The sequence below is a fragment of the Tenrec ecaudatus genome, chromosome 18, assembly GCF_050624435.1.
Source record: "Tenrec ecaudatus isolate mTenEca1 chromosome 18, mTenEca1.hap1, whole genome shotgun sequence".
Lineage (NCBI taxonomy): Eukaryota > Metazoa > Chordata > Mammalia > Afrosoricida > Tenrecidae > Tenrec > Tenrec ecaudatus.
Window position 1 is genome coordinate 29,210,963 of NC_134547.1, and position 25,974 is coordinate 29,236,936.

The 25,974-nt window shown below is 45.5% G+C and overlaps 1 protein-coding gene and 1 pseudogene across 1 annotated transcript in view; one reads left to right on the forward strand and one right to left on the reverse strand.

The window, feature by feature from the left end:
* Positions 1 to 25,974, forward strand: part of CEP89 (centrosomal protein 89) — a 78,535-nt gene that overhangs the window by 5,859 nt on the left and 46,702 nt on the right. Inside the window, exons 3-8 of the mRNA XM_075537054.1 lie at positions 12,587 to 12,745; positions 15,995 to 16,184; positions 17,339 to 17,438; positions 19,315 to 19,343; positions 20,016 to 20,058; positions 22,422 to 22,628. Of these exons, the coding sequence (XP_075393169.1) occupies positions 12,587 to 12,745; positions 15,995 to 16,184; positions 17,339 to 17,438; positions 19,315 to 19,343; positions 20,016 to 20,058; positions 22,422 to 22,628 (728 nt within the window). The remainder of the gene's footprint in view (positions 1 to 12,586; positions 12,746 to 15,994; positions 16,185 to 17,338; positions 17,439 to 19,314; positions 19,344 to 20,015; positions 20,059 to 22,421; positions 22,629 to 25,974) is intronic.
* Positions 25,406 to 25,877, reverse strand: LOC142431438 (large ribosomal subunit protein uL15 pseudogene; annotated as a pseudogene).

Genomic DNA, 25,974 nt, shown 5'->3' on the forward strand with positions numbered 1-25,974 from the left:
TATCCTTTGGGTCTTAGAATAGATTTTGGATTAAAGTCTAGTTTGCCATAAATTAATATTGCCACATCTCTCTTTCGGTTTCTGTTTGTTTTCATGGAATGCTTTTTACTGTGGAATATTTTCACCTTCAACCTATTGTCTTTGTTCCTAAGATGGATTTCATAAGCAGTAGATACATAATCAATTAAAAACTCCATTCCACCACTCTACCTCGAACTGGAGGGAAACCGTCACAGTCACAAGAACTATCGACAAAGAAGGGCTGACTGCTGCCATTTTGTATTTATGTGTGTGTGTGAGAATTAAGAGCTTTGTTGTTCATCTTTTATTGCTAAGCTCTTTTAAAATATAGGGGTTTTCCTCTATTTATGGTCATTTTGTGTGCAGAGCCTTCTTGCTTATATTATTTTGGTGAATAGCTTGTTTTTATTTTTCATTTACTTTCTGTGATTCTGTGAGGACTTCATGTCACGTCTTACTTTATAGCAGCCTGTTATATCTTGATAACTTTTTTTCCTTCCAATATCTTGATACCTTATTAACTTCCTTAGCATCTAAGCCTTCCACATCTATACCAGTCCTCTCCCCTGAGTCCTGGGAGTGTAGTGCTTACATGTTGAGCTGCAATCCCCATGGTTTGCAGTTCGAAACCACCAGCAGCTCCTCAGGAGAAAGACGACTTTCTACTCCTGTAAACAGTTACAGTGTCAGAAAGCCACAGGGGATCACTGACTGGGTGGCAGTGATTTTGGTTTGGGATCCTCAGTTGGTTCTCAGTATCTCAGCTTTACTTGTAATCTAAATAGAAAATGATGGTTTATATGTGTGAGGGGATTAAAAAAGTTGGTGGAAAAATTCCATTTTCTTTCATAACCATTTTCCACCCCCAGCTTTTGAAGCCACTCCTTCCCTCATTATTTCCCCTATTTCGTCATTGTAGAGCTTGAGGGGGTTGCCCACTGCATTTACCATCCAAACATGTGTTAGACCGGGTTGACTAAAGAAGCACATTCATGTGTGTAAGAGAGAGCTTAATATCAAAGAGTAATTATGTATTAGGTAATTGTATTGCATAGTATGATATATAAGAGTAATTATATATTAAGAAATTCTATAAGTCCAATAGTACTCCATATGTCCACTACTATGCTAGTCTATAAAGTCCTCTTCAGACTCACACAGCACAGGCAATGATGGCAAATGCAGGAAGGTCACAGGCCAGGAGTGGAAAGTCGTGTGGATCCAGTGCTGGTGGAAGCATCTCAATGCTGGCTCCTCCAGCTTTCTTAGTGTCTCAGCAGCAAGAAAGTGAGACAGAGAGAGCGTGGCCCACCTCCAGGTTGAAAGAGAGCAAGTTCCCAGAATCCTCATGAAAAGGCCATATCTACAAGGAGGCATCATCTGGCTGTGACTTGATTGACAGGCTAGACTCAACCCTTATACTTGGTTATCAAGTTGGCCTGAAAGTATGTAACTTCCACAAGGCATATCTGAGGGCTGATCTTCAGTTAATGCTCTTCTTTGCATGGAATTCCCTCCCCTGCCCGCTGTATGGGTCACTCCGGGTTACTGTGTGCTGTTCCCAGAGGACTCTCTTGGGTACTTGTTTTTTTTGTTTGTTTGTTTTTTGGCTCTCACGGCTCATTAAGTGACAAAGGATTATTCCTTTGAGTGAAAAAACGTGACAAGATGTCTGCCCCTCAACTCCTTTCTCTTCGACCTCCTGCTGCTCAGCCCTTGAGGATTGAACCCTGACCAGCGCTAGGGAGCAGGCCAGCTACTTCCCTTTCTTGTTGGTGAGAATGAACCTGAGGAGGGCTGCTCCCATGCACCAATTCCCGGTCAGAGCAGGGACTGGACCACAGCACTATCTGCATGACACATGCGGCCTCCGCTTTCGTGACACCATATAGGATGGTGACGGTGCTGGGCTGTTTCTACCAAATACTCTGATCGAAGACTGACTAGATGGATCCTGATGAAAAGAAAGCTGTGAAATAGAACTTCACCTTCTTAAAAAAGCCTGACTTACTGGACCCAATGAGGCTGCAGGAGGCCCTAAGGATAAGGCCCTGAAGTACTCTTCAAACCTTAATCCTAACTAGCCTTTGGCCAAAAGCAAACTCACTACCATCAACTCAATGCCGACTCATAGTTACCCTATAGGACAGTGTAGAACTGCCCCCTGTGAGTTTCTGAGATGGTAACTTTTAAAAAAATCATTTTATTGGGAGCTTGTACAACTCTTATCACAATCCATCCATCCATCCATGTCAAGCACATTTGTACATTTAATGCCCTCATCATTCTCAAAACATTTGCTTTCTGCTTGAGCCCTTGGTATCAGCTCCTCATTTTCCTCCCTTCCTCCCTTCCTCTCTTCTCCCCCTCCCTTATTGACCCTTGATAATTTACAAATTATTATTTTGTCATCTCTTACACTGTCCGATGTCTCCCTTCACCCACTTTTCTGTTGTCCATCCCCCAGGGAGGAGGTTATATGTAGATCCTTGTAATCGGTTCCCCCTTTACTCGCCACTCTCACCACTGGTCCTGAAGGGGTCAACCATCCTAGATTCCCTGTGTTTCTGGTTCCTATCTACACTAATGTACATCCTCTGGTCTAGCCAGATTTGTAAGGTAGAACTGGGATCATGATAGTGGTGGGGAGAGGAAGCATTTAGGAACTAGAGGGAAGTTGTATTTTTCATCGTTGCTACACTGCACCCTGACTGGCTCGTCTCCTCCCCCAGACCCTTCTGTAAGAGGATGTCTAGTTGCCTACAGATGGGTCTTGGGTCCCCACTCGGCACTCCCCCTCATTCACAATTATGATTTTTTTTGTTCTTTGGTGCCTGATATCTGATCCTTTTGAAACCTTGTGATCATGCAGGCTGGTGTACTTCTTCCTTGTGGCCTTTGTTGCTTCTGAGTTAGTTGAACGCTTGTTTACCTTCAAGTCTTTAAGAAGCTAGATGCTATATCTTTTGATAGGCAGGCTCCATCAGCTTTCTTCATCATATTTGTTTATGTACCCGCTTTGTCTTCAGCCATCTTGTTGGGAAGGTGAGCATCATGGAAGGCCAGTTTAATAGAAGAAAGTATTCTTGCATTGAGGGAGTACTTGAGTGGAGGCCCAATGTTCATCTGCTACCTTAATACTAAACCTATACATATATCCACATAGATCTGATTCCCCATCACATATAAATATATTTACATGCCTTTATTTAGACCTATATAAATGCCCTTTGCCTCCTAGCTCTTTCCTCTATTTTCTTTTACTTTCCTCTTGTCCCACTATCATGCTGAGCCTTCATTTGGGTTTCAGTAATTCCTCTAGGTTATACAGTACACTTGATCACTCCCTAGCAGGCCTCTTACACCCTCATCACAACCAATTTGGATCCCTTGTTGTTCCCTTGTCCCTGGGTTTGTTAGCACCACTTCTTTTCCCCCCAACTCCCCCTCTCCAATATCCCCCCGGAACCGTCAGTCCCGTTGTTTTCTCCTCCAGATTGTTCATCCAGCCTATCTTATTTAGACAGACCTGTGGAGCTAATAACATGCACAAAAGCAAGACAGAGCAAAATAAAGCAACAAAACAACACCAACAAAGAAAATCCTGTAGTTTGTTCAAGGACTGTTGGCCTTTAGGAGTGTTTTTCCAGTCGAGTCTGATGAGGTGCCAAGCCGTGGCCCCAAAGTTTATCTCTGGTATTCCCTGGGGACTTCGTTGCTCTGTTCCCCTTTTGATCTGTTGCAGGCCCTTAGTGTATTGCCTTGGTGTGGTGGGATTAGATCAGGCGCAATTCCCACAGTCTCCAGTATTGTCCTCTTTTGGGCTATGGCTCAGTGAGGGATGTGGTGTCTCATAGTGGGGCTGGCCAGAGATGGTAAATCTTAACAGAGTGGAAAGGCCTTGTCTTTCACGCTGGTAGAGGCTGTGGTTTCAAACTGCTGACCTTGTGGCTAGCAGCCTAGTGGGTAACCACTGCACCATAAAGGTTCCTAAAAGTATCCCTTAAAATAATCTAGAAACTAAGTAACACTAGCTAAAAAAGTACAAAATTTGCCACACTTTGAATTCTTTGGTTACATTCTTCACATTGTGTCAACATTCTCTTGATTATAGTTGTCTTGGTTCCTATTAACACTTAACTTTTTGAGTCTACCTTGCAACCTTCTTATTTATAATTTAAAAATAGTTATTGTATATTTGGCCGTATACACCTCTTTCCATCAAGCTAATTCCTACTCATAGCAACCCTACAGGACAGTGTAGATCTGCCCATAAGGATTCCAAGGCTGTTCACTTATAGAAGCAGTCTGCCCCATCTCCCCCAGCAGAGCAGCTGCTGCATTCAAGTCGCCCACCAGGCTCTTAACCACTCTGTCATCAGCTCCTTTTCGGTCTCATGTAGAGATAAATACTCGTATGTTTTTTTTAAAGAATGCAGTTGTACAGCTCAACCAGTCATGTCTTTTTGAGCTTTAGTTTTACTTAGTTTATAAATTACTTCCAGGCATCGTTTAGATTCCAGGCTGGAAGAGTAACTCAGGGCTAGTCTTGGGGAACTCCTGCAGCCTCAAGGGGTCCAGTAAGTCGACTTTTTTTTAAAGAAGTTGAAGTTCTATTTCAAAGTTCTCTCTCTCTCTTCTTTCGGGATCCGTCTTTCTTGTCTTGGAATATTTGGTAGTAATAGCCAGACACCATCACCGTTGTATCTGGTCTCAAGGTGGAGGAGGCGGTATGGCTCCTGGAGACAGTTAGGCCTATGGTCCAGTCTCTACTCTGATGCTTGGGGTTCCTTTCTCTTTTGTTCCAGACAAATAGAGACCAATTGTTACATCGCTTCCTGCAAAAATTATGTGTAGCCCTATTTCTCTCATCTGTTGGCATCCCACATCTACCTCTTAGACTTCATTCTTTTCTTTGTTCTTTTGCTGTTTGTTCCTCTGATTGAGCAATTTCAAAGACCTTTGTCCTCAAGTTCACTGGCTCTCTTTTCTATCATGTTGATTCAACTTTTGAATCCTTCCTTAGTGTTGCTCTTCTCTGTTACCTTACTGTTAAGTGCCGAACCCTTTTTAAAACCCTGTGTTTTGGGTGAAAATTTACACAGAAAATGAAGTTCCCTTTCAACAGTTGCTCCTCTGATTGTTCAGTGACATCTGATGCATGCTCCATAATGTGTCAACATTCCCACGATTCCCTGTTGGTCTGTTTAATTTCTTGCAGTCTAGTCCCTCTCCCTCTATCTTTATTTTAAAGTGGTTATTGATGATTTTTTTAAAGAAGTACAGTATAGTACTTCTAGTACTCTACAAAGCACGATAGTCTTTATTTTATGAACTTACCTATTATTTAACTAAAATTGTGCCCTCTCAAAATATGTGTCAGTTTGGTTGGGCCATGATTCTCAGAAGTTTGGCGGTTGTTAATGATGGAATCATCCCCCGTGGTGGATCAGGCTGTCTGTGGTAAGGGGTTTAGGCAGGATTGAACGCCCTTACTCAGGTCACAGCCCTGAACTGGTGTAAGGGGAGTTTCCCTGGTGAGGCCTGTGTCGCCTTCCCTCTGAAAGGTGAGAGCAGTGAGCAGAGGAGGGACCTTAGCACCACCAAGAAAGAAGAGTTAGGAGCATACCTCCTCCTTAGAACCCAGGTTCCCTGTGCTCAGAACTTCCTAGACCCGGGAGAGAACATTGATGCCAAGACCCATGGAAATCTCCAAGGGGCACTGGTTCATGATGTCGGAAGGAGACAAGGGCTTCCTCCAAAACCATCAGAGGAAGCTTCTCTCTAGAACTGGTGCCTTGAGTTTGGACTTCTAGCATCCTAAAGCGTGAGGCAGTGCATTTCCGTTTGTTACAGCCATCTGCTGTGAGACGTCTGCTGCAGTGCACGAAGCCCCCTGCCATTGTGTTGGTTGCTCCTCCTGACTACCATCTAGGTCAGAGTAGAACTGTGCACACGGCTTCCAAGACTACCTCTTTCCACCACTGAGCAACTAATGGATTCAAACTGCCAACCTTTTGGTTTGCAGCCCATTGTGCCATCAGGCCGCCTCTGTTATTCTAAATAATGAACACATGACCTTGGGATAGTTGCAGTTCAGGGTTTGAAGAATAACTCAAGGCAGTAATCTTGGGTAGTCTTGCATTTATTTTCATCTGATCCAGGAATTTGAAAGCTCCAGTGTTTGTAATTTTTGTAAAGATGTCTATCTCTTGTTTTGTTCTTGAATGGTTTTCAAAATTTCCTTTAGATTGTTTCCTCAGTGTCTCTGAGCAGCTGTGTTACTAAGAATACTTGGAAAGGTCTGTGGGTCATTCCATTATCTGTCCTTCTGTAGGGACATTTTCTACCCTCTTGTTTTGCCCATCGACACAAGCAGTGCTTTCCTGTCTCTTTGTTTTATAGTTGCCTTGTGTTTAATAATTAATCACGAGAGTGGCTTTTCCCCCTTCTCTTGAGATTGTTCTTAGTCCTCACTGCCCCTCCTGGGGCCTCACAGGAAATCCCTTCCTTCCTGCCCAGCCCTTCTCGAGCTCCACTGTGCACGGGCAACTTTCTCCACCGTCCTGGAACCGCACTTTGTCCACCTGACCACTCCTGTCCAGGGCCATTTCCCTGTCTCCGTTTGTGGTCCATTGTTCCCCCACCTTGAATGTTTCGTTTGGAGGTGCCCCTGTAGCTGTCTCAAAGTGGCCCCGCCTTTCGCCAGCTGTCCCTTCATTCATTCCTCAGCCCGCCTGGTGGTTTTCAACCCTGGCTCCTGTCCAGAGCCCTGAGACCACTGACTGAGAAGCTCTTCCTGTCCTCCTTTGTCACCGGCTCCTTTCTGTGCTGACATCTGTACCTTAATTTCAGAACTTACCTTCCATCCTTTTTGCTATATTTTGTTCATTAGAAGCAAGTCACTAGGTCCAGCTCACCCACTGAGGAAGAGCATTTTTAAACTAAGGCTCGATGTGACTAAAGACCACTGACTAACGTCTGGCTTTGTTTTGATTTTGTTTTTGTTTCACCATCAGTGATTCCATTTTTGTTAAGCACACCCATCGGGGCCATTTGTCTTCCCCACCCCTTTTCCTGTAAAAAACATGATTGGAAAAAATGACGAGCTGATGCCAGGGGCTTAAGTGGAGAGCAAATGTTTTGAGAATGATGAGGGCAATGAATGTACAGATGTGCTTTACACAATTGAAGTATGGATGGATTGTGATAAAAGTTGTATGAGCCCCTAATGAAACGATTAAAAAAAACATGATTGAAGAGGCACACGGTTCTTAATGGGACTGCACAGCTTTGCTTGCTCACCAAGGGGTCAAACAAGCTGTGAACAGGCTTCAGAGAGACGTGTTCAGTGAGAATAAGCAGATGGTAAATAGAAGCATGCTTACAGCTTTTCTCTATTAAAGTCTTTTGTCTAGTTAAGAATACTAAACATTTTCATTTGTGATCAGTTCATTTCTTTCAGCAAATATTTTGCTTTTGTATTTAACAGAAGCTACCAATATAATGCAGATCCAGCTCCATTGTAGTCCCACGGCCATTTTTCAGAAAGCAGGCCTAGATGATAGGAAATACCAGGAAACGTGATTTTGGTTTATAACACCCTGTATCTGTATTTTAAAATGGTTCCAAGAAATTGAATCAGCAATATGGTATCACCTAGAGCCTTACTAGGTGCCTTGGTGTCTCAGTAGGTTAAGCATGGGACTGCTAATTGCAAGGTTCAAACCCACCAGCTGTTCCTCAGGAGAATGATGAGGCTGTCTCCCCCCATAAAGATTTAGAGTCTTAGAAACCCAAAGGAGCAGCCTATGAGTCAGAATCGGCTTGTTGGCAGTGGGTGGTAGTCTGGAAAATGGGGTAAGCATTGCACTGTTAGCCACAAGGTCAGCAGTTCAAATCCATCATTAGCCATTCTGAGGAAGAAAAACAAAGCAGCCTGCTCCTTCCAGTCTCGGAAACCGTATGAATCAGTTCACTTTGCCCCTTAGGGTCACTGGGAGTTGGAATTAAATTGAAAGTAGTGGGGGCAGGGAAGGTTGGTGTGTGTGTGTGTGTGTGTGTGTGTGTGTGTGTGTGTGTATAGAGTCACCTAAGAAAGCAGACCAACCCCTGCAAAGGTGGTCAACATTGCAACTTTTAAAATACTGTCCAGCCCAATATACCCCAGATGTTCCCCCCCCCCTGCGGTTTTTATCTTTAACATATCAGTTTCTGATTTTTTTATTGTTCTTGGTTGGGATGTCAGAATAATAGCATAGTTGAGAAATACTCTTCTGTTCTGTTTTTGAGAGATTTATGTAGAATTAATATTATTTCTACCTTTAAATATGTTATCAAGTTCACCAGTGAGGCTATTTTTGTGTAAAGTTTCTCTTTGCGGCAAGGTTATTTTTTTAAAATCATTTTATTGGGGCTCATACAACTCTTATCACAATCCATACATACATCAATTGTGTAAAGCACACTTATGCATTCGTTGCCCTCATCATTCTCAAATTTTACTTTCCGCTTGGGTTCCTGGAATAAGCTCCTCATTTTCCTTTTTCTTCTTCCCCTCTGTCCCAGCTCTCCCCTCCCTCATGAACCCTTAATAATTTATAAATTATTATTTTGTCATATCTTACACTGTCCGATGTCTCCCTTCACCCACTTTTCTGTTGCCCTTCCCCCAGAGAGGAGGTTATATGTAGATCCCTGTAACCAGTTCCCCCTTTCCACTCCAACTTCCTTCCACCCTCCTGGAATCACCACTCTCAACACTACTGGTCCCGAAGGGATCATCCACCCTGGATTACCTGTGTTTCCCTTTCCTATCTGTACCAGTGTACATCTCCTGGTCTAGCCAGATTTTTAAGGTAGAATTGGGATCATGATAGTGACTGGGGAGGAAGCATTTAGGAACTAGAAGAAAGTTGTATGTTTCATCGTTGCTACATCACACCCTGACTGGCTCATCTCCTCCCCGAGGGGATATCCAGTGGCCTACAAGTGGGTTTTGGGTCTCCAATCTGTACTCTCCCTGCCCCGACTTTACAATGATATGATTTTTTTGTTCTGATGATGCCTGATACCTGATCCCTTCAACACCTTGTGATCACACAGGCTGGTGTGCTTCCTCCATGTGGACTTTGTTGCTTTTCAACTAGATGGCCACTTGTTTACCTCTGCTATATCTTTTGATAGCCAGGCACCATCAGGTTTCTTCTCCATTTGCTTATGCACACATTTGACTCAAGTGATCATGTCGGGAAAGTGTGCATCATGGAATGTCAATTTAATAGACAAAGTGTACTTGTATTGAGGAAGTACTTGAGTGGAGGTCCAAAGCCTTAATACTAAATCTATAAATATATGCACGTAGATCTATTTCCCCACCATCCTATATTAAAAAAATATATATATATACATATATGTACATGCTTGTATTTAGACCTCTATAAGTACCCTTTGCCTCCTAGTTCTTTCCTCTATTTCCTTCGACTTTCCTCTTGTCCCACTATCATGCTCAGCCTTCATTTGGGTTTCAGTAATTTCTCTCGGTTACATTTCCCTTGCTGACTCTCTACCAGGCCTCTCACACCCTCCTTGCCACTAATTTTGGTTCACTTGTTGATCCCTTGTCCCTGGGTTGGTGAACACCACCTCCTTACCCCTCCTCCCCCTCTGCCATGTCCCCCCAGAACCATTGGTCCTGTTGTTTTCTCCTCCAGACTGTTCATCCAGCCTATCTTATCTTGATAGATCTGCAGAGATAATAATATGCACCAAAAAACAAGGCATAGCAAGACAATGTGAAAAAAGAGAACATATGGTAACAACAAAAAAGAAAACCAATGACCCAGAGAAGAATAAATTAATTTGAAATAAAAGAAAGGAAAAAGAAAAACCTGTAAATAGATCAAGATCTGATTTTTGCCCCCTAGGCGTGTCCTCCAGTCAAGTCCGATGGGGTGCCACACCCTGGCCCCAGAGTCTGTCCTTTGTACTCCCTCGGGAGCTCCCTGTTCTGCTCTCCCCATTGCTCTGTCTGCCGCACGCCTTTAGTGTTTTGCCTCAGTGTCACGGGGTCAGACCAGGCCAATCCTGACACTGACTCTCCAGTGTTGTCCCTAATAGGGCCATGGGTCAATGAGGGACGTCGTGTCTCAGTGGGATCAGCCATATGATCCACTCTGTGCATTGGCTATTCAGAGCAGGGATATCTTCCTCCAGGCCTGGTGGGCTAGGATGTGCTCCACTCTCTCTTCCTCCCCATTCATTTGCTCCCGTGTGCTCTGATCAGACATGTTCCGCTCCCATAGCTGCAACTTCAGTGCCGTCCTCTCAAGTAAATTCTTCTGAGTGAATCTCTATCTTGATGAATGGCAAGCACTTTCTCCTTGAGCTATGCTCTGGGGTGCATTTAGGTTTCTTGGTTGGTTCTCAGCAGGTCTCAGAGCAGTGCTGGCGGATGCAAGATGTTCTGAGTGCACTGAACTTGAGTTTTTCAACTCTGAAGGGGGGACACAGGCACTGCCACTGGCTATGGGGGAGGGTCTGCCACTATTCTCTACTCCTTTTGAGTGGCTCTTTCCTCCACGGTGGGTAGTGTGCTCACACTCATGTACTGAGGAGTACTTTGGTGAACACTCCAGGGGGAGCGTCTAGATCCCCAGGGTTCTCTCTGTGCAGCTCGCACCACGGTCTTCCGGGATTCTCAGCTTAGTTCCAACAAGTCAGACAGACCACCTGGCCCCATCTCGGCTCCCCATCCTTGCTCTATGACCGGGAAAGGTAACTTCCTGCCACGAGCCAATTCTGATACTCAGGGACTCTATCGGACAGAGTAGAACTGCTGTCTTGTATTTCCACGGCTGAAAAGAGGAGATAGGCTTATCCTTCTTTCAGGTAGCTGTTGGGTTCGAACTACTGACATTGTAGTTAGCAACCCAACCGGGAACCCAGTCCACCACCAGGGCAGCTGTGACCTTATAAAGCTCATCTCATTTGTTCATGTCTTTTAGCGATCACTGTCCTTCATTGCCTGATCGCCAGTGTCATAAAACCTACTATTATATTTTTGTCATGTGTGTGTGTTTGTGTGTATCTGCTACCCAGTCTTGTCTATACCATATCTTTGAGGAATTTACTAGCATTTTTTAATGGCACGTATGTTATATCTCCCTTTAAAAAGGGAGTTTTGATCATTCTTTTTTAAAATAATTTTATTAGGGACTTATACAACTCTTATCACAATCCATACATACATCAATTGTGTAATGCACATTTGTACATTCATTGCCCTCATCATTCTCCATATTTGCTCTCCACTTAGGTCCCTGGCATCAGCTCCTCGTTTTTTCTCCTCCCTCCCCGCTTCCCTCTCCCTCATGAACCCTTGATAATTTATAAATTATTATTTTGTCTGACATCTCTTGCCCTGTCTGACATCTCCCTTCACCCACTTTTCTGTTGTCTTTCCCCCATGGAGGAAGTCACATGTAGATCCTTGTAATCGGTTCCCCCTTTCCAACCCACTCTCCCTCTACCCTCCCAGTATCGCCACTCACACTGCTGGTCCTGAAGGAATCATCTGCCCTGGATTCCCTATGTTTCTAGTTCTTACCTGTACCAGTGTATATCCTCTGGTCTAACCAGACTTGCAAGGTAGAATTGGGATCATGATAGTGGGGGTGGGGGTGGGGTGGAGGAAGCATTTAGGAACTAGAGGAAAGTTGCATTTTTCATCGTTTCTACAGCATACCCTGACTGGCTCATCTCCCTGAGACCCTTCTGCAAGGGGATCTCCAGTGGTCTACAAATGGGCTTTAGGTCTCCACTCCACACTCCCCCCCCCCATTCACTATGGTAAGATTTGTTGTTCTGATGATGCCTGATACCTGATCCCTTCAGCACCTCGTGATTGTACAGGCTGGTGTGCTTCTTCCATGTAGGTTTTGTTCTTCTGAGCTAGATGGCCGCTTGTTTACCTTCAAGCCTTTAAGACCCCAGATGCCATATCTTTTGATAGCCGGGCACCATCATCTTTCTTCGCCTCTTTTATTTTAGTAAGAAAACTAAACCAAACCTACTGCCATTGAGTCAATTCCACATCAGAGCTACCCTCTAGGACACAGTAGAACTGCCTCTTTGTGTTTCTGAGACTAAATCTTTCCAGACGGAGACAGTCTCATCTTTTTCCTGTATAGCAGCTGTGAGTTTGAACCATGGACTTTGTGGTTAGCAACCCAACAGGAAGCCCTCCATGTCCACAGAGCTCCTTTGAAGTGAGAAGAGTATGTGGATATAGACTTTAGGTCCAAGCTGCTTCTATCAGGGACTTGGGTCTAACTCCTGACAGCTAGGAAGTGTGTTGGGTAAGTCATTGAGTGTGAGAAGTGGGACAACAGCAGTCCTTCTGGGTGTGAGGCTCGGTTTGTGATGGCGCATAGAAGATGACAGACGTGTAGTGAGCTGATTTTCAATCACCAGTAGTGGAACAGAAGGTAAGCCTTGACTCATTGGTTCACATTCTCGGTGAATGTTCATATCTCACTGTCTCCTGGGCTGCTTCTGTCTATAGGTCTGCTCTGGCCGCAGCCATCCTGGCAACCACATTGACCGGACGGATCGTGGCCATTCCTCAGCCTCGCCAGAGGTCCCTGTCAGAGAGTGATATGACATGTGTTGGAAAGGACAGCTTCATTGAGCCCTATGCCACCACCTCAGAGCTACGGCTTCGGTAAGGACTGTCTCACTGGCTTTTCTTCTCTCGGGAAGGAGAGGAGCTGGCTGGCTGTGTGGTTTATGATTAGAGTCTTTTGGTTTTGTAGTTAATAGCTTTTACTTACATTAAATTGGGGGACTGTAATGCATGCTTTACAAAGTTATACTATTCAATTATTTTTGTACTTCCATTTTGTAGATTTATAAGCATATCTTTGAAATGGAGGGAGGCTGAGTTCTTTGCCCAATAGCTCACTAACAAGAAGTAGCAAGGTCAAATGCTTGCCCCCCCCCCGCCCCCTTATCATGATCCCAATTCTACCTTACAAATCTGACTAGGCCAGAGGATGTACACTGGTACAGATAGGAACTGGAAGCACAGGGAATCCAGGACGGATGATCCCTTCAGGACCAGTGGTGAGAGTGGCGATACCGGGAGGGTAGGGTGGAAAGGCGGAACCAATTACAAGGATCTACATATAACCTCCTCCCTGGGGGACAGACAATAGGAAAGTGGGTGAAGGGAGACTTTGAACAGTGCAAGATATGACAAAATAATAATTTATAATTTATCAAGGGTTCATGAGGGAGGGGGGAGCGAGGGGGAAAATGAGGAGCTGATGCCAGGGGCTTAATGGAGAGCAAATGTTTTGAGAATGATGAGGGCAATGAATGTACAAATGTGCTTTACACAACTGATGTTTCTATGGATTGTGATATATGTATGGATTATGGATTTGTACGAGCCCCTAATAAGATGATTTAAAAAAAAAAGAAAGGAAAAAAATCAACTGCCAGAATGTAATAAAAATTTAATCATTAAAAAAAAGAAATAGAAAGCTCAAAATTAAAGCAAACCAACAAAAACCAAACTCACTGCCATTGAGTTGATGCTGACTCACAGCCACCCTATAGGACAGGGTAGAACTGCCCTTGTGGGTTTCCAAGACTGTAGCTCTTTATGGGAGTTGAAGGCCCCGTCTTTCTCCTGAATAGCAGCTGGAGTTAGAGCGCCAACTTTGCACTTAGCAGCCCAATTTATTACCATCACACTAGCAGGACTCCAAGATCCATCTAAAAGACCCTTTGGGTCTTCATGACTCCTAATGACAGTCCCCCAAATTAGGCTTTTTTTCAAATCACCTGAAATGGCTCTCTGAACATGTGAGGTTCCAATATACATATTTTACATTTATTATTAATGGGGAGTTAATACATGCATCATATAATTCCCTAATTCAGTCATGCCAAGCAGTATTGTACATCGTCTCCCTTTTACACCTGTCCCCTCCCACCCCGACCCTTATTCTGCTTGCTGTGCCTGAAGGCTCATTAATCCTGGGTTTCTTTTTCTAATCATTTTATTGGGGACTCATGCAACTCTTATCACAATCCATACATACAACACTTGTATAAAGCACATTTGTACATTGGTTACCCTCATCATTCTCAAAACATCTGCTCTCCATGTAAGCCCCTGGCATCAGCTTCTCGTTTTGCCCCCTCCCTCCACGAATCATGGGTTTCATATGCCAAAAAACAGGAAAACATATAACACAACTTCAAGAGGGTGACCCCAGTGACATAACACCTCTGAGATACACCCTAATATGAGCAAACAAACAAAAATACCGAAAATGTTGAAGACTGTGCAAGGTCAAGCATGCGTCCGAGGAGAGTCAACTGACAGTTTTAACTGATCTTCTCTCCTCGTCTCTCCAGTGCACTCTGGAGTCACCACTCTTCTCCCGTCCCTCAGTTATGCCTCGAGGGGGATCACCAGAGGCGAATTCCCTGTGGAGTTCCCACAAATGTATCTGCTCCACTGTCATCGTAGCCTTCTGCAAACCGGATTCTCACAATTTAGGCTCTGACACTAATCCCTCCTTCAATTTGGGATTATATGATCTGCTGTCCTTCAGTGACTAATGATGGTGTTCTTCTTCCATGTGGACATCTCACTTAAATGCCTGCTTGTTTGGCAATAAGCCTTTAAGACCCCAGATAATATTTTATCTGGGCGCCATCTAATTTCTTTGCCACATTTTGCTGTAGCACCCATGTCTCCTGTGCTCCCTTCCTGAGAGCAAGCCTCAAGCAGGGCATTGATGTGAGGACTAATTTTTGTTGTTAGGTGACTCAGTGTAAGCATTGGTTCATGGCCTCACAGAGGAAGGGAACGTTTCACAGTGTGACAAACAATGACCCGATTTCCTCTCGTAAACCTCTCATTTCTGTGCTATGGATTTAGGAAGTTAGGAACAGACCTTTGAATTTAAGAATGTGTGTAACCGACATAAGATAGGATTAAGATGTATAGTCAATAGAAAGACAAGCTTTGGGCCTTCAGGAGAAAAGGTGCATCTTGAGCTGGAATGAGTGCACTGGAATCTGCGTAGATAGCGAGGAGGCCACGGACACACAATTCCCAACAGGAGGATTGTAACTCTCCATGCAAACCTGGGAAAATGACCCGGCTAAGCCAGAAAAGCCAATTCCCACCCTAAGGTTTAAATTGTAGTGGCATGTTTTAGAAAAATCATGACCCGCGTGGTGAGAGGTTAGGGAAGTGGTGTATGCTGGGGCCGTGTGGGATGCATGTAGACACACAGTTTGTTTTGACTCAGCCATTTGCTACGTGGTGGGTTTGTTTTGTTTTGTAGGACCACGTGCTTGTACAAAGCGTGTTGTTGTAAAACAGAACATCACACTGCCCGGTGCTGCACATTCTCCTCATCATGTTTGAGCGCAGGGTTGCAGCCGCGGTGTCAGTGCATCTTGTCGAGGGCCTTCCTCTTTCACTGCCCCCGACTTTACCAAGCATGGCGTCCTTCTCCGGGGACTTGCTTTTCCTGGTAACATGTCCAAAGAATGAGCGAACATAGATGTTCTTTCCAGGATTATTTATAACAGTGCAAACCTGAAGAAGCCTAAGCTAAGGGAAAGGCTGACTAAACTGGTACATCCACTCGATTCCTACCTCTGAACCTGTTGATTATGAATGACGTCTTGGTAATGAGCAGGTAAACTGCATATCAGGGAGGTGAACTAAGCAGAAGACAGGAAAATGGAAAGCAATGCCTAGAGTCTGCTGAGAAATCCAACAGGAGAAGGGGATTCATCTTTTTGCATGTATTTTTTTATATGCAGTGATTATACTTTTACGGTGAAATGGGGGGCCAAATGCATTTAACATGTGCCTTTTTACCCACGGGAAGTCTTAAAGAGTTTGCTTCTGTGCCTGCCCTTCCATGTTGTCACATAGAACAACTTGGCAGAATGTGATGGAACGTGGGACTTCTTTGCCATCCTTTGAAACAACACTGGGCGACAGGGAGGAAGAGGACAATGACACGCACCCGTCATCCAGCCCCAAGGAGGTGGGGGACAGCAGCACTTGGAAAGAGGCGGCAGAGCGCAAGGATGTGCTGTATGCAGCACTGCACAGAGATCAGGTGACTGTCGGTACTGGGTTTTCTTGTGCCCTGATGTGAGCTGAGCATACAAGACACTGTGCAGAGTGTACAGGAGGCTTCCAAAAGTCTGTGGGGAATGCGCCGTCTTTCCCTTCCATTGTTCTACAGACGTGGCGAGGCTCTCTCATATGCCTAAGGGTTTTCTGTTTTCCATTGACTTTGATTTGTTTGTTAAAGAGGTTCAAATTCATTTCCCCTGCTGATTAGGTTCACATTTAAGTGTTTGTCTTTTAACTTTCAAAGAAGAGAAACCTCTTCATATCCTTTATGTCCATTATCTTCCAGGGTGAGTAACTTTGTTTCCCTTGACCCCAAAACTTCATTTTCCTGTTGCTCTTTCAGGGTGAGTCTGCAGAGCGCAACCTTTCTTCAAGCCGGGCCTCCTCAGAGGGATGCTGTTCTTTTTCTCTTAGTACTAGCAACATTTGGGTGGCAGGAGGCTTCCGTTCTATCCGGAAAGGAGGTTTAGGGTGGACACACATAGTTAGCAAACATGGTTGTCTGGATGCAGGCCCTCACGGGACCTGCCAGCAGTCCCTGTTCGCTTGGGGATTAAGAAACCAGAACCGTGGCGGGAAGCACTGGGGCTGGGGCTGGACCGGGCAGTGGGCCCTGCCACACTGTCACAGATGGGGTGCCGTGTTCGTCATCTCAGCATAATTTGAGTGGCATTGCCTTTGGCACCAGGATTTTCCCTAGAGGACCCAACGTCTCATCCCTTCCTGTCGAATCAGCCCTCTTTTAAATGTTGCTAGTGTTGTGGTGAATTGGGTGAAGGTGTACAGAGCAGGTCATCAATTTGACCTTCAACAACTCAGGTGCATGCCGTTTCTCCTCCCTGAAAGCCCCCTGTGTGAGATTAGCACCACCCCTCCCTGTGTCCTTCCATTCCTCCTCCTGAGCCATGCCCTGGGTGACTGCTGCCCCTGGGTCACAAGGGTCCACCATGCCAGGGTGTGGGCATCTGCGCCTCACCGTGGGGAGTGGTGACTGAAGCTGCTTCAGGAGAGCGCGAGTTGGGGCAGGTGCGAAATAACACACTGGAGTTTGTGAAGAGGACATTTTTAAAAGATAACTTTGACCAGATACATGCTTTTTTAGATTCTTATTTTTATTTCTTATTAACAATCAAGGTTCCATTGTCACATGCAGTGGACAAAGAGGAAGATGAAAATATTTCAGAGCAAGATGGGCTTCCAGGCGCCTCTTTCACAACCCAGTGTCCACCAGAAGGTAAGACCCAAGTTAAGCTTCTAAACGTGCAGAAGTATCGTCACCTGGTAATGTGGCTGAATTTCTGGGCAGAGGTCACCAGCAGATTTCGAACTGTGGCTGTTTAATTATGACAAGGAATGTGCCAGAACTTTGTTTTCCTCCAAGAAAGCTCTGCACAGTGGCTTACCCGTGTGGGAGGTGGGCTTCAAATGTAAGGTGCTGCCTTTGGCATGCTTTTGTGTCCTGTATCAGCTGCCCCGGAGGGGGGTTTATGCTCAGCTCTCCGAAGCCTTCTAGGCTGGCTTCCTGTGGCTCCCCTGGGCCAGGTGCTGCCCAGAACACAGTGGTGTCCTGCTGAGCTGCTGAGAAGGGAGGAAGGAAGTTAGGAAGTTTCTGCTTTGCTCCCCGTACACTGTCCCCAGGTCCTAGCCCCGCAGTGGGCCTGCAGGCACTGCTTTATTGGCGTATTTACGAAACAATTCCGTGAGTGCTTGATTTGGCAGAAAGAGATTGCCATGCACTATAGCAAAGGTTGCTGTCAGTTGGCATCAAGTCGACTCTGACTTGAGGTGAGCCCACGTGGGCAGAGTTAGTGCTGCTTCATTGGGTTTGCAGTGCCAGCCTTCTGAATGGTGGCGTCGAGCTGTGAAAGGGCCCAATGTTTAGCCCACAGTGCCACGAGGGCTCCTTGCAATCTGAAACCCAAAACTAAACCCGCTGCCATTGAGTCACTTTGGACCCATACTGACCCTGGAGGTCAGGGTAGAACTGCCCCTGCGTGTTTCCTGGCCTGTAACTCTTAACAGAATAGAAAGAGGCTTCTTTCTCCCTACCACACCAGGGCTCCTGGCGGTTTGGAAGGAGAGTGTGGGTTTGTGGTGGTGGTGGTGTTATTTTCATTTATTCTCACAAAGGGAATGTTTATATTTGGAGTTGCTGAGCCATTGTGTCCGCTCATGTGTGTGTGAGATGTGTGCCCAAGCCATTGGTTGGGTTGTGCACTGTTGTCAGAAAGCAGCAAGATTAGCAGTTCAAAACCACCAGCTGCTCCGTGGGAGAAAGAAGGGGCTTTCTACACCCATGAAGAGTTATAGTCTCAGAAACCCACGGGGCAGTTCTACTCTGTTCTATAGGGGGTCTGTGAGTGGGCTTGACTCATTGCAGTGAGTTTGTGTGTTCTGATCAGAAAGCAGCGCACCCTCCTCCCCCCCCACCCCCACCCCTGCTTCCTCCAGCAGCTCTGCAGCGCCCTCTACCGGCAGAGTTTATCACCAGCTATGAAGGGTGGGATTTGTTGTTTAGGGACAATAAAGTAGTAGTTAGCACCCTGGTAGACATGCCGGTAGAGCCCAAGTGGTGGCTGGGAGGCAGTGTGGCTCCTTCAGGGGCTCGGGGTTTGTGGTGAGCATTAGAAGCATCAGGATGCTTGTGGTGCCTGAATTGCAAATAGGTGGAAAATTAGTAACAGGCAGAATAACTTTTATCTCTATGTTGAGGCTTTTTTTTTTTTTTAGGAACAGCACCAGTGGGAGTGGGGCTTCCCGGCAGAGAGGGAGCCCTCTGGGGAAGGGAATGGCAGGGTAGAGGCAGGGAGGAGCCCAGAGTCCCTCTGAGGAGTTGGGTCTTGGCTCTGTCATCATGGAGCCACTGTGATTGATGCCCAGCTGAGGAAGGAATGGGACTGGATGAGACGGACAACCAAGCATGGCACCCCGCCTTCCTCTGGGCCCATCTTGCCATGTGACCTTGAACAGTCCACCCACCCGGGGGCCTGATTATCATCTCGTCGGCAGCTTACTGTGATTATACTTTTCTGAGATGTCAAAGTTCTGCATTTGTTTTAAAAGTTCTTTTTATCTTCCACCCCCACTGCCCCTTCTCTCTTTTTAACCAGATGGCAAACATTCAGTTCTGAATCTAAAGGTAAGATAATTTTTTAAAAACCATTTTCTCGGGAGATAAAATTTCCATCCTAATTTTTAAACAGCACCATGATTTGTGGGGAAAAAATGAGATGAGGCTTCGAAAAGTTTGTGGACAATTCCAATATCTTTCGTTCCGTTTTCCCACGAGCTTTGTGAAGCCTCTTTGTGTCTTCATTTCTCACAAAGGGATCCTTTCCTCAGGGGAGGTAACAAGCGCTTGCTTCATTAGCACAGAGGACAGACCATTATAATGATGGATTTGCTGGCAAGGGAGACTTCCAACTTAGGTTCATATTGGGCCGTGCCACAGAGAGTGAGAAATTAGACTCTGCCCAGTGCACAGGCTGGTTTACAGCATGAAGTAGACAGGAGAGCAAGGTCGCTCTACTTCAACACGGTGCAGAGTGGGTTTTCCGGCAATTCCCAGTTCTTCTCAAACTCATCAAAGGGAGGTAACTCCAGCCAGTTCTGCAGGAAGGCCCTTCCTTCATGATTTAAAGTGCATTCGTAAGATGCACAGAGCAAGCTAAGAACTACAAGAACCAAACTGAGGGGGGAAACTCTCCATGCTGGAATAGTCAGTCAGCGATGTCCTGGCTGCATGTGGAAGCCTTCTGTCAGAAGCTGCCAAGCCTCTGTAACCTGTTGCTTTCCTGTTTTTCTTTTCTAGGATGCAAAGACCCCGTTATATGAAAAGCCTCCACCATCCCCAGGTAGCTAGCTGCCTTCTGAATTTCCTTATGACTGAAAAGCTTATTGTTTTAGAGATGATCTTGAATAATCTGGAAATGAAAGTCCCCTTTCCCGTTCCTTGGAAACTGATTCCCTCTGTCCTCTGTTATAGGAAGTAGGAAAGAGTTCTTGAACTTCCATCTCTGCCTCAAAAGACAGAGCCAAATTCTGGGTGGTAGACTCTGGGTTGGTGGGTGAAAGACTGTTGATATGTCCGGATGCTGGGTGGGAGGACGAACTTGTGGGTATGTTAGATATTGAGTGGGCGGGTAGATGGGCTTGTGAGATGTGCTCAGATGTTGAGGGGTAGGGTTGGGAGCTATGATTGTGTTCAGATGCTGAGGGGTGCTGCAGGGAACTGTGGGATATTCTTAGATGTTGGGTGGATGCTGGGTGGCCTGTGGTATGTATTCACATACTAGGTGGGTGTGCTTGGATGCTGGGTGGGTGATGGGTAGGCATGTAGGATGTACTCAGGTGCTGGGTGGCTGGAAGACCCTGTGGATGTGTTCAGACACAGCACAGTTGTGTGGTGACCTGAGAGATGTACTCAGGTGCTGAGTGGTGACTGAAAGGCATGTGAGTGGGGGGTGCTTGCTCCGTGGACAGGTGACTAGGGGACTGGAGGGTGGGTAGCTGCACGTGAGCACTTGCTCACGGGATGAAGGCAGAAAGTCCTGGAGGTGCTCTCTGAGTCTATGCCCTATGTAGTATGGGGAGTCTCAGTCGCTTCAAAGTGGATCTTGTCTTTTGAACTGTGTGTCACACCCACTAGCCCGAAAGTCCTATTAGACGTCAGCACTGTGCTCTCTGTGTTGGACTGGCGTTCTCTGGGGAGTGGGGATCAACGTGATGGCAGTTGTTTCTCTCCTTTTGAGTATTCTATACAGGAGCCCTGGTGGCATAGTGGTTACACATTGGGCTGCTAACCTCAAGGTCTGCAGTTTGAAACCATCAGCCACTCCTCCGAAGAAAGGCAAGGCTTTGCTCTCGTAAAGCATTACAGTCTCGAAAACACAGGGGCACTTCCACCCTGTCCTCCAGGGTCACGTGAGTCAGCATCAACTCGATGGCAGTGAGTGTGCAGGAGCCCTCGGGGAGTTGAGCTGCTAACCAAAGGTCAGCACCTCAGGAGGAAGATGAGGCTTCGTTTCTGAAGTGATTTCTAGTCTCAAAAGCCCACAGGGGTAGCTCTGCTCTGTCCTGCTGGGCCACTGTGAGTCAGAATAAGTTTGATGGCAATGACCTTGGTTTTTTTAATGCTGGAAATTTTCTGGGTCTCCTAGGTTAGTGCTTCACTCTGTATTCTGCTGTTCAGCCCATCCTTTACATTGTATTTATCCATGAAATAGTGGTTTCCACGACTTTCTCGCTCCAAGCTTCTTAACTGTTCCCATTCCCCAGTCTTGTGCATTGAGTTACGACTACTTGTAAGAGTTTACGGCAGGCTACTTCTGTGTGTGTGGAGGGGGGGGCAGGGGGAGGAACCAGCAAGCTGCTAGGTACACTCTGTCTTTCCAGTGGTTGATGGTACGGTCAGATGTCTGGCCAGCAGCAGAATGGGGCCCTGCTTCCGTATGTGTTTTTCTAGTTCCTTACCTTAATGTCTATGTGAACTGTCTGGCGAGGGACACCGTCCCTACTGTTGACTGCCTGCCCACTGATGGGGACCCCTCATGTGCTCACAGACACCTCATCAGTTCCTCCCAGGTCACGTCCTGTCCCTGGGAAGTCGTGCCTGGCTTCTCTCTAGTGGTGTGAGACATAGCAATACAAGACAGACCTTGACCTGTTCTTCCCTCCGTGCCCATCCCGTCCGCCCGCCCTCAAACCCTGCCAGGTTTAGCCTGTCAACATTCCCGTTTGGTCCTTCCTTGCTGCCCCCACTCCGCAGCTGCCTTGGGAGCCCCCTGGATGGCCTCACTTCCTCAGTGGGGCTCGTATTCCAGCTCCCTTTTTCACCAGGGAGGGGGTTTGATCAGTTTGGGCCTCTTGCCATGTCACATACATTGGAGGCCTTTTCATTCCCCCTCGGCACTAAAGCTGTTCTAGCTCCTGCAGCTGAAAACTCAATTCTGCATTAAATATGCAAGCTCTTCTCCCTCCCTCCCCGCCCCACCCTTGGTACCCGCCCCCACACCCACACCCTGGTCTCTCACCTTCCCCTCCTTCTCTCTCCCTTTTCCTGGGCAAGCCATTTGCTTTCCAGGGACAGAAGAACAAAGTACAAGGTGTGTTGGTTGTTTTTCTTGGTTGCTTTTTAAAATAAAGGTTTGAGAAATTTTGGTGTAGAAGTGCAAAATATCCACTTAAATGTTCAAACTGTTTCTGTGTGCATTTTCAGATATAACTGGCAGAACACGTCCACGATATATAGAAATAACCAGGGAAAAGTTGGAGGAACTGAAAGAAGAAAACTTGATACTGAACAACACAAATCAAGCCCTCGCCCTGGAGCTTAATGTGATACGGAAAGCAATGAAAGAACTACAATTGAAACTTAAGAAAATGGAAAAGGAAGCCAGAGGACTGAAAGAGGCGCCCCAGGAAGGTTGGGACACGGACACTGCTTTTAGTAGCACTTCGCTCCGTTTTACATTCGTTTTGAGAGTGAACGTTTTCCTGTTGTAGTATTTGTTGATGGTGACATTTTATACAATAATATTGAAAGGTTTTTTGTTATTATGATGTGTGCTAGTCTGGGTTGACTAGAGAAACAAATTCATAGACACTTATATGTGTATAAGAAAAAGCTTTCTATTAGAAAACATCCCTACACTGGTACAGATAGGAATTGGAAATACAGAATCCAGGACAGATGAACCCTTCAGGACCAGTGGGGAGAATAGCCATACCAGGAGGGGAAGGGGAAGGTGGGTAGAAAGGGGGAACCAATTACAAGGATCTACATATAATCCCCTCCTGGGGGACAGACAACAGAAAAGTAGGTGAAAGATGTCGGACAGTGTAAGACATGACAAAATAATACTAATTTATAAATTATCAAGGGTCCATGAGGGAGGAGGGCCCGGGGAGAGAGGGGAAAAATGAGCTGATACCAAGGGCTCGAGTAGAAAGCAAATGTTTTGAGAACTATGAGGGCAACAGATGTACAAGTGTGCTTGACACGATGGATATATGGATTGTGATAAGAGTGTACAAGCCCCCAATAAAATGATTTAAATTAAAAAGAGAAAAAACATTCCAGTCCTGTCCAGATCAAGTCCATAAGTCCGATATTAGCCCATATGTCTGATACCAATCTATAAAGTCCTCTTCAGACTCACGAAGCACATGCAATGATGCCAAATGCAGGAAGATCACAGGCCAGTGGGTGGGGAGTCTTGTGGATCCAGTGGTAGTAAACACATCGGTGGGTTTCCACATGGCTCCTTCAGCACCGGGGCTCTAGTGAGCTCCATGTGTCTTGTCAACAGGAATGTATTGCAGGAGTGCCCCACCTGCAGCGAGCTATTTATCTCCTTAGTGTCTCCAAATGAGCACATCAAGCTGCTACCTGATTGACAGGCTAAACTCCATTCCTTCACTCTTAAGTCTCAAATTGACAACAGATTTTGTAGCTACCACATGACGCGGTGATTTGGTTTCATGTGCTGTATTGTTTCTGCAGGGTTTTTTGAGAATATTCACACCAATTCAGTAGTCTTTCCATGTACCATTGAGTGACAGTTTGTACATTCTGTGAGTTGTGTGCCGTTCTCACCCTCCTGTTCTGAGTTGTTCCTTCCTCCACAGCATCAGTTCACTGCCCCCTGAGAGTCCAGCTACTCTTCTACGTTGCTGTGATCAACTTGGTCTCACAGATTGTTCTTTGAAAAGCCTAATGCGCAAGGCAAATATTTTCTGTTAGTTCAGTGAAACTGTTGTTTGGTTTTAAGATGGCCTCGGGATAGTTTTGATTAAAGTTTAAAGATGGTCATAGGACAATAGTTTCATGGCTTCATCAGTCTCTCTTCATTATGAATAATGTGGGCTGTTGTGTTTTCATACATGCTGTTGGGTTTCATATGTGGTATTTCAGAATCATATTATTGAATTGCCTCCGTTCCAATCTTTCTTAGGGTTGGGTTTTACCAAGTGGGGTTTATGAACCCATGGAAGTGGCCATGTGGTTCTTTTCCGTTGTTGTGTTGATGCGGTGCATTATGGTCAATGATTTCCTAATGTTGATCCTTGTCTGCATTCCTGGAATAAACCCATGGAAGGGTTTTTTTTTTTTAAGTGTGCCTCTTTCAGTGTGCTGTTAGATTCTGTTCACTAGTATTTTGCTGAGAATTTTGGCAAATATATTTATACTAGGGGCATTCTGGAGGCACTATGATTAAAGCACTTGACAGCTAACAAAAGTCAACAATTTGAACCCCCAGTTGCTCCATGAGAAAAAGATGTGGTCATTTTTTTCTGTAAAGTTTTACATCTTTGGATTTCCGTCTCTGGGCCAGTTCTCTTCTGTCTTGTACGGTCGCTAAAAGTTAGACATGACAGGATGGAAGCGGGTTTGGGTTTGGGGTTATTCATAAGAGAAATCGGACTGTAATTTCCCTTCCTTGTTTTTGTATTTGCTTCCTAGAATTAATTAATTAGTATTCTTTCCCAACTTTGGGGAGATTTTAACCACCTTGGGGTCAATTCTTCTATAAATGTTTGATAGAATTTCCCAAGTGAGATTTTTAATTGGGAGGTTTTTAATTCACTGATTTGCTCTCTTCCCTTGGTATGGACCTGTTAGACTTTCTCTTTCCTCTTGAGTCTGTTTGGTGGGTTGTGTCCTTCTAAGAAACGTTGCCCTTGCATTTAGGGTATCTAATTTGTTTCCATAAAGTTGTTCATACTCTGTCATAACTATCTTTATTTCTCTTTTATTTTTGTTGTTTTGCTATTTGCATATTTTCTCTTCGGTATTGTGAACATTGAAAACTCACTGCCAGGCTAGTCGATGCAGACTCACAGTGACCCTCTAGCCCAGGGTAGAACTGCTCCTGTGAGTTTCCAGGATCGAAACTCGGTGTAGGAGCACAAAGCCCCCTCTTTCTCCCGGGACAGCCCAGTGGTTTCAAACTGCTGGACTTTGCATTAGCAGCCCAGTGTGTCACCTCTCCTCCACCAGAGCTCCTGGGGTGTTGTGATAGGTTTGTCGATTTTCAAAGAACCACTTTCTGGGTTTATTGATTCTACTTTTTTCTCCTATTTCTGCTCTGGTAGATCCTTGTTATTTTCTTTCTTATAAGATCGTTTGCTGTTCTCATTCTAGTTCCTGGAGTTGTCCGTGTAGGCTGTTGATTTGAGCCTTTTATTTTTTTTGCCATTTTCAACTTTTAATTAAACCTCCACGTAGCTTCAAGCCACCAGGACACAGCCCCCCAACACCCTTAATCTTCTCCTCAGCTCTTCTGCTGACGAATGTGGCCTTTACGATGACGGGCTGCTTTGGAAGCTGACCTTCCCCAGAACTCTGTAGCAGCCGATCGCCCCGCATCAATGATGGGAGCAGCTCCAGTCTTATTTTTGGCAGCATTTACCCTGGTCTGCTCACTGACTAAGGTCCACAATTTATCGAGGTTCACAGTTGGGCAGAAGTTCTGGTTCCTCTTCAAGTGGTAATGTCGCATACCGACTTTTCCAAAGTCACCTGGATGGTATTTGTCGAAGTTGATCCTGTGATGATGCAAGCCACCAGCATTACCCCGGCCTCCTGGATGCTTCCTGTGCTTCCCGATGCGGCCGTGGCCGTGGCTCACGTGGCCCCTAGTTTCCGGGTCTTCCTCAGTCTGGAGGGCATGTCGGCAGCCGCAACAAAAGAGGATTTGAGCCTTTTCTTTAATCGTTTGGCATTTTTTGCTGTAAGCTTCCCCTGAGGACTGTTTTTACTCATCCCA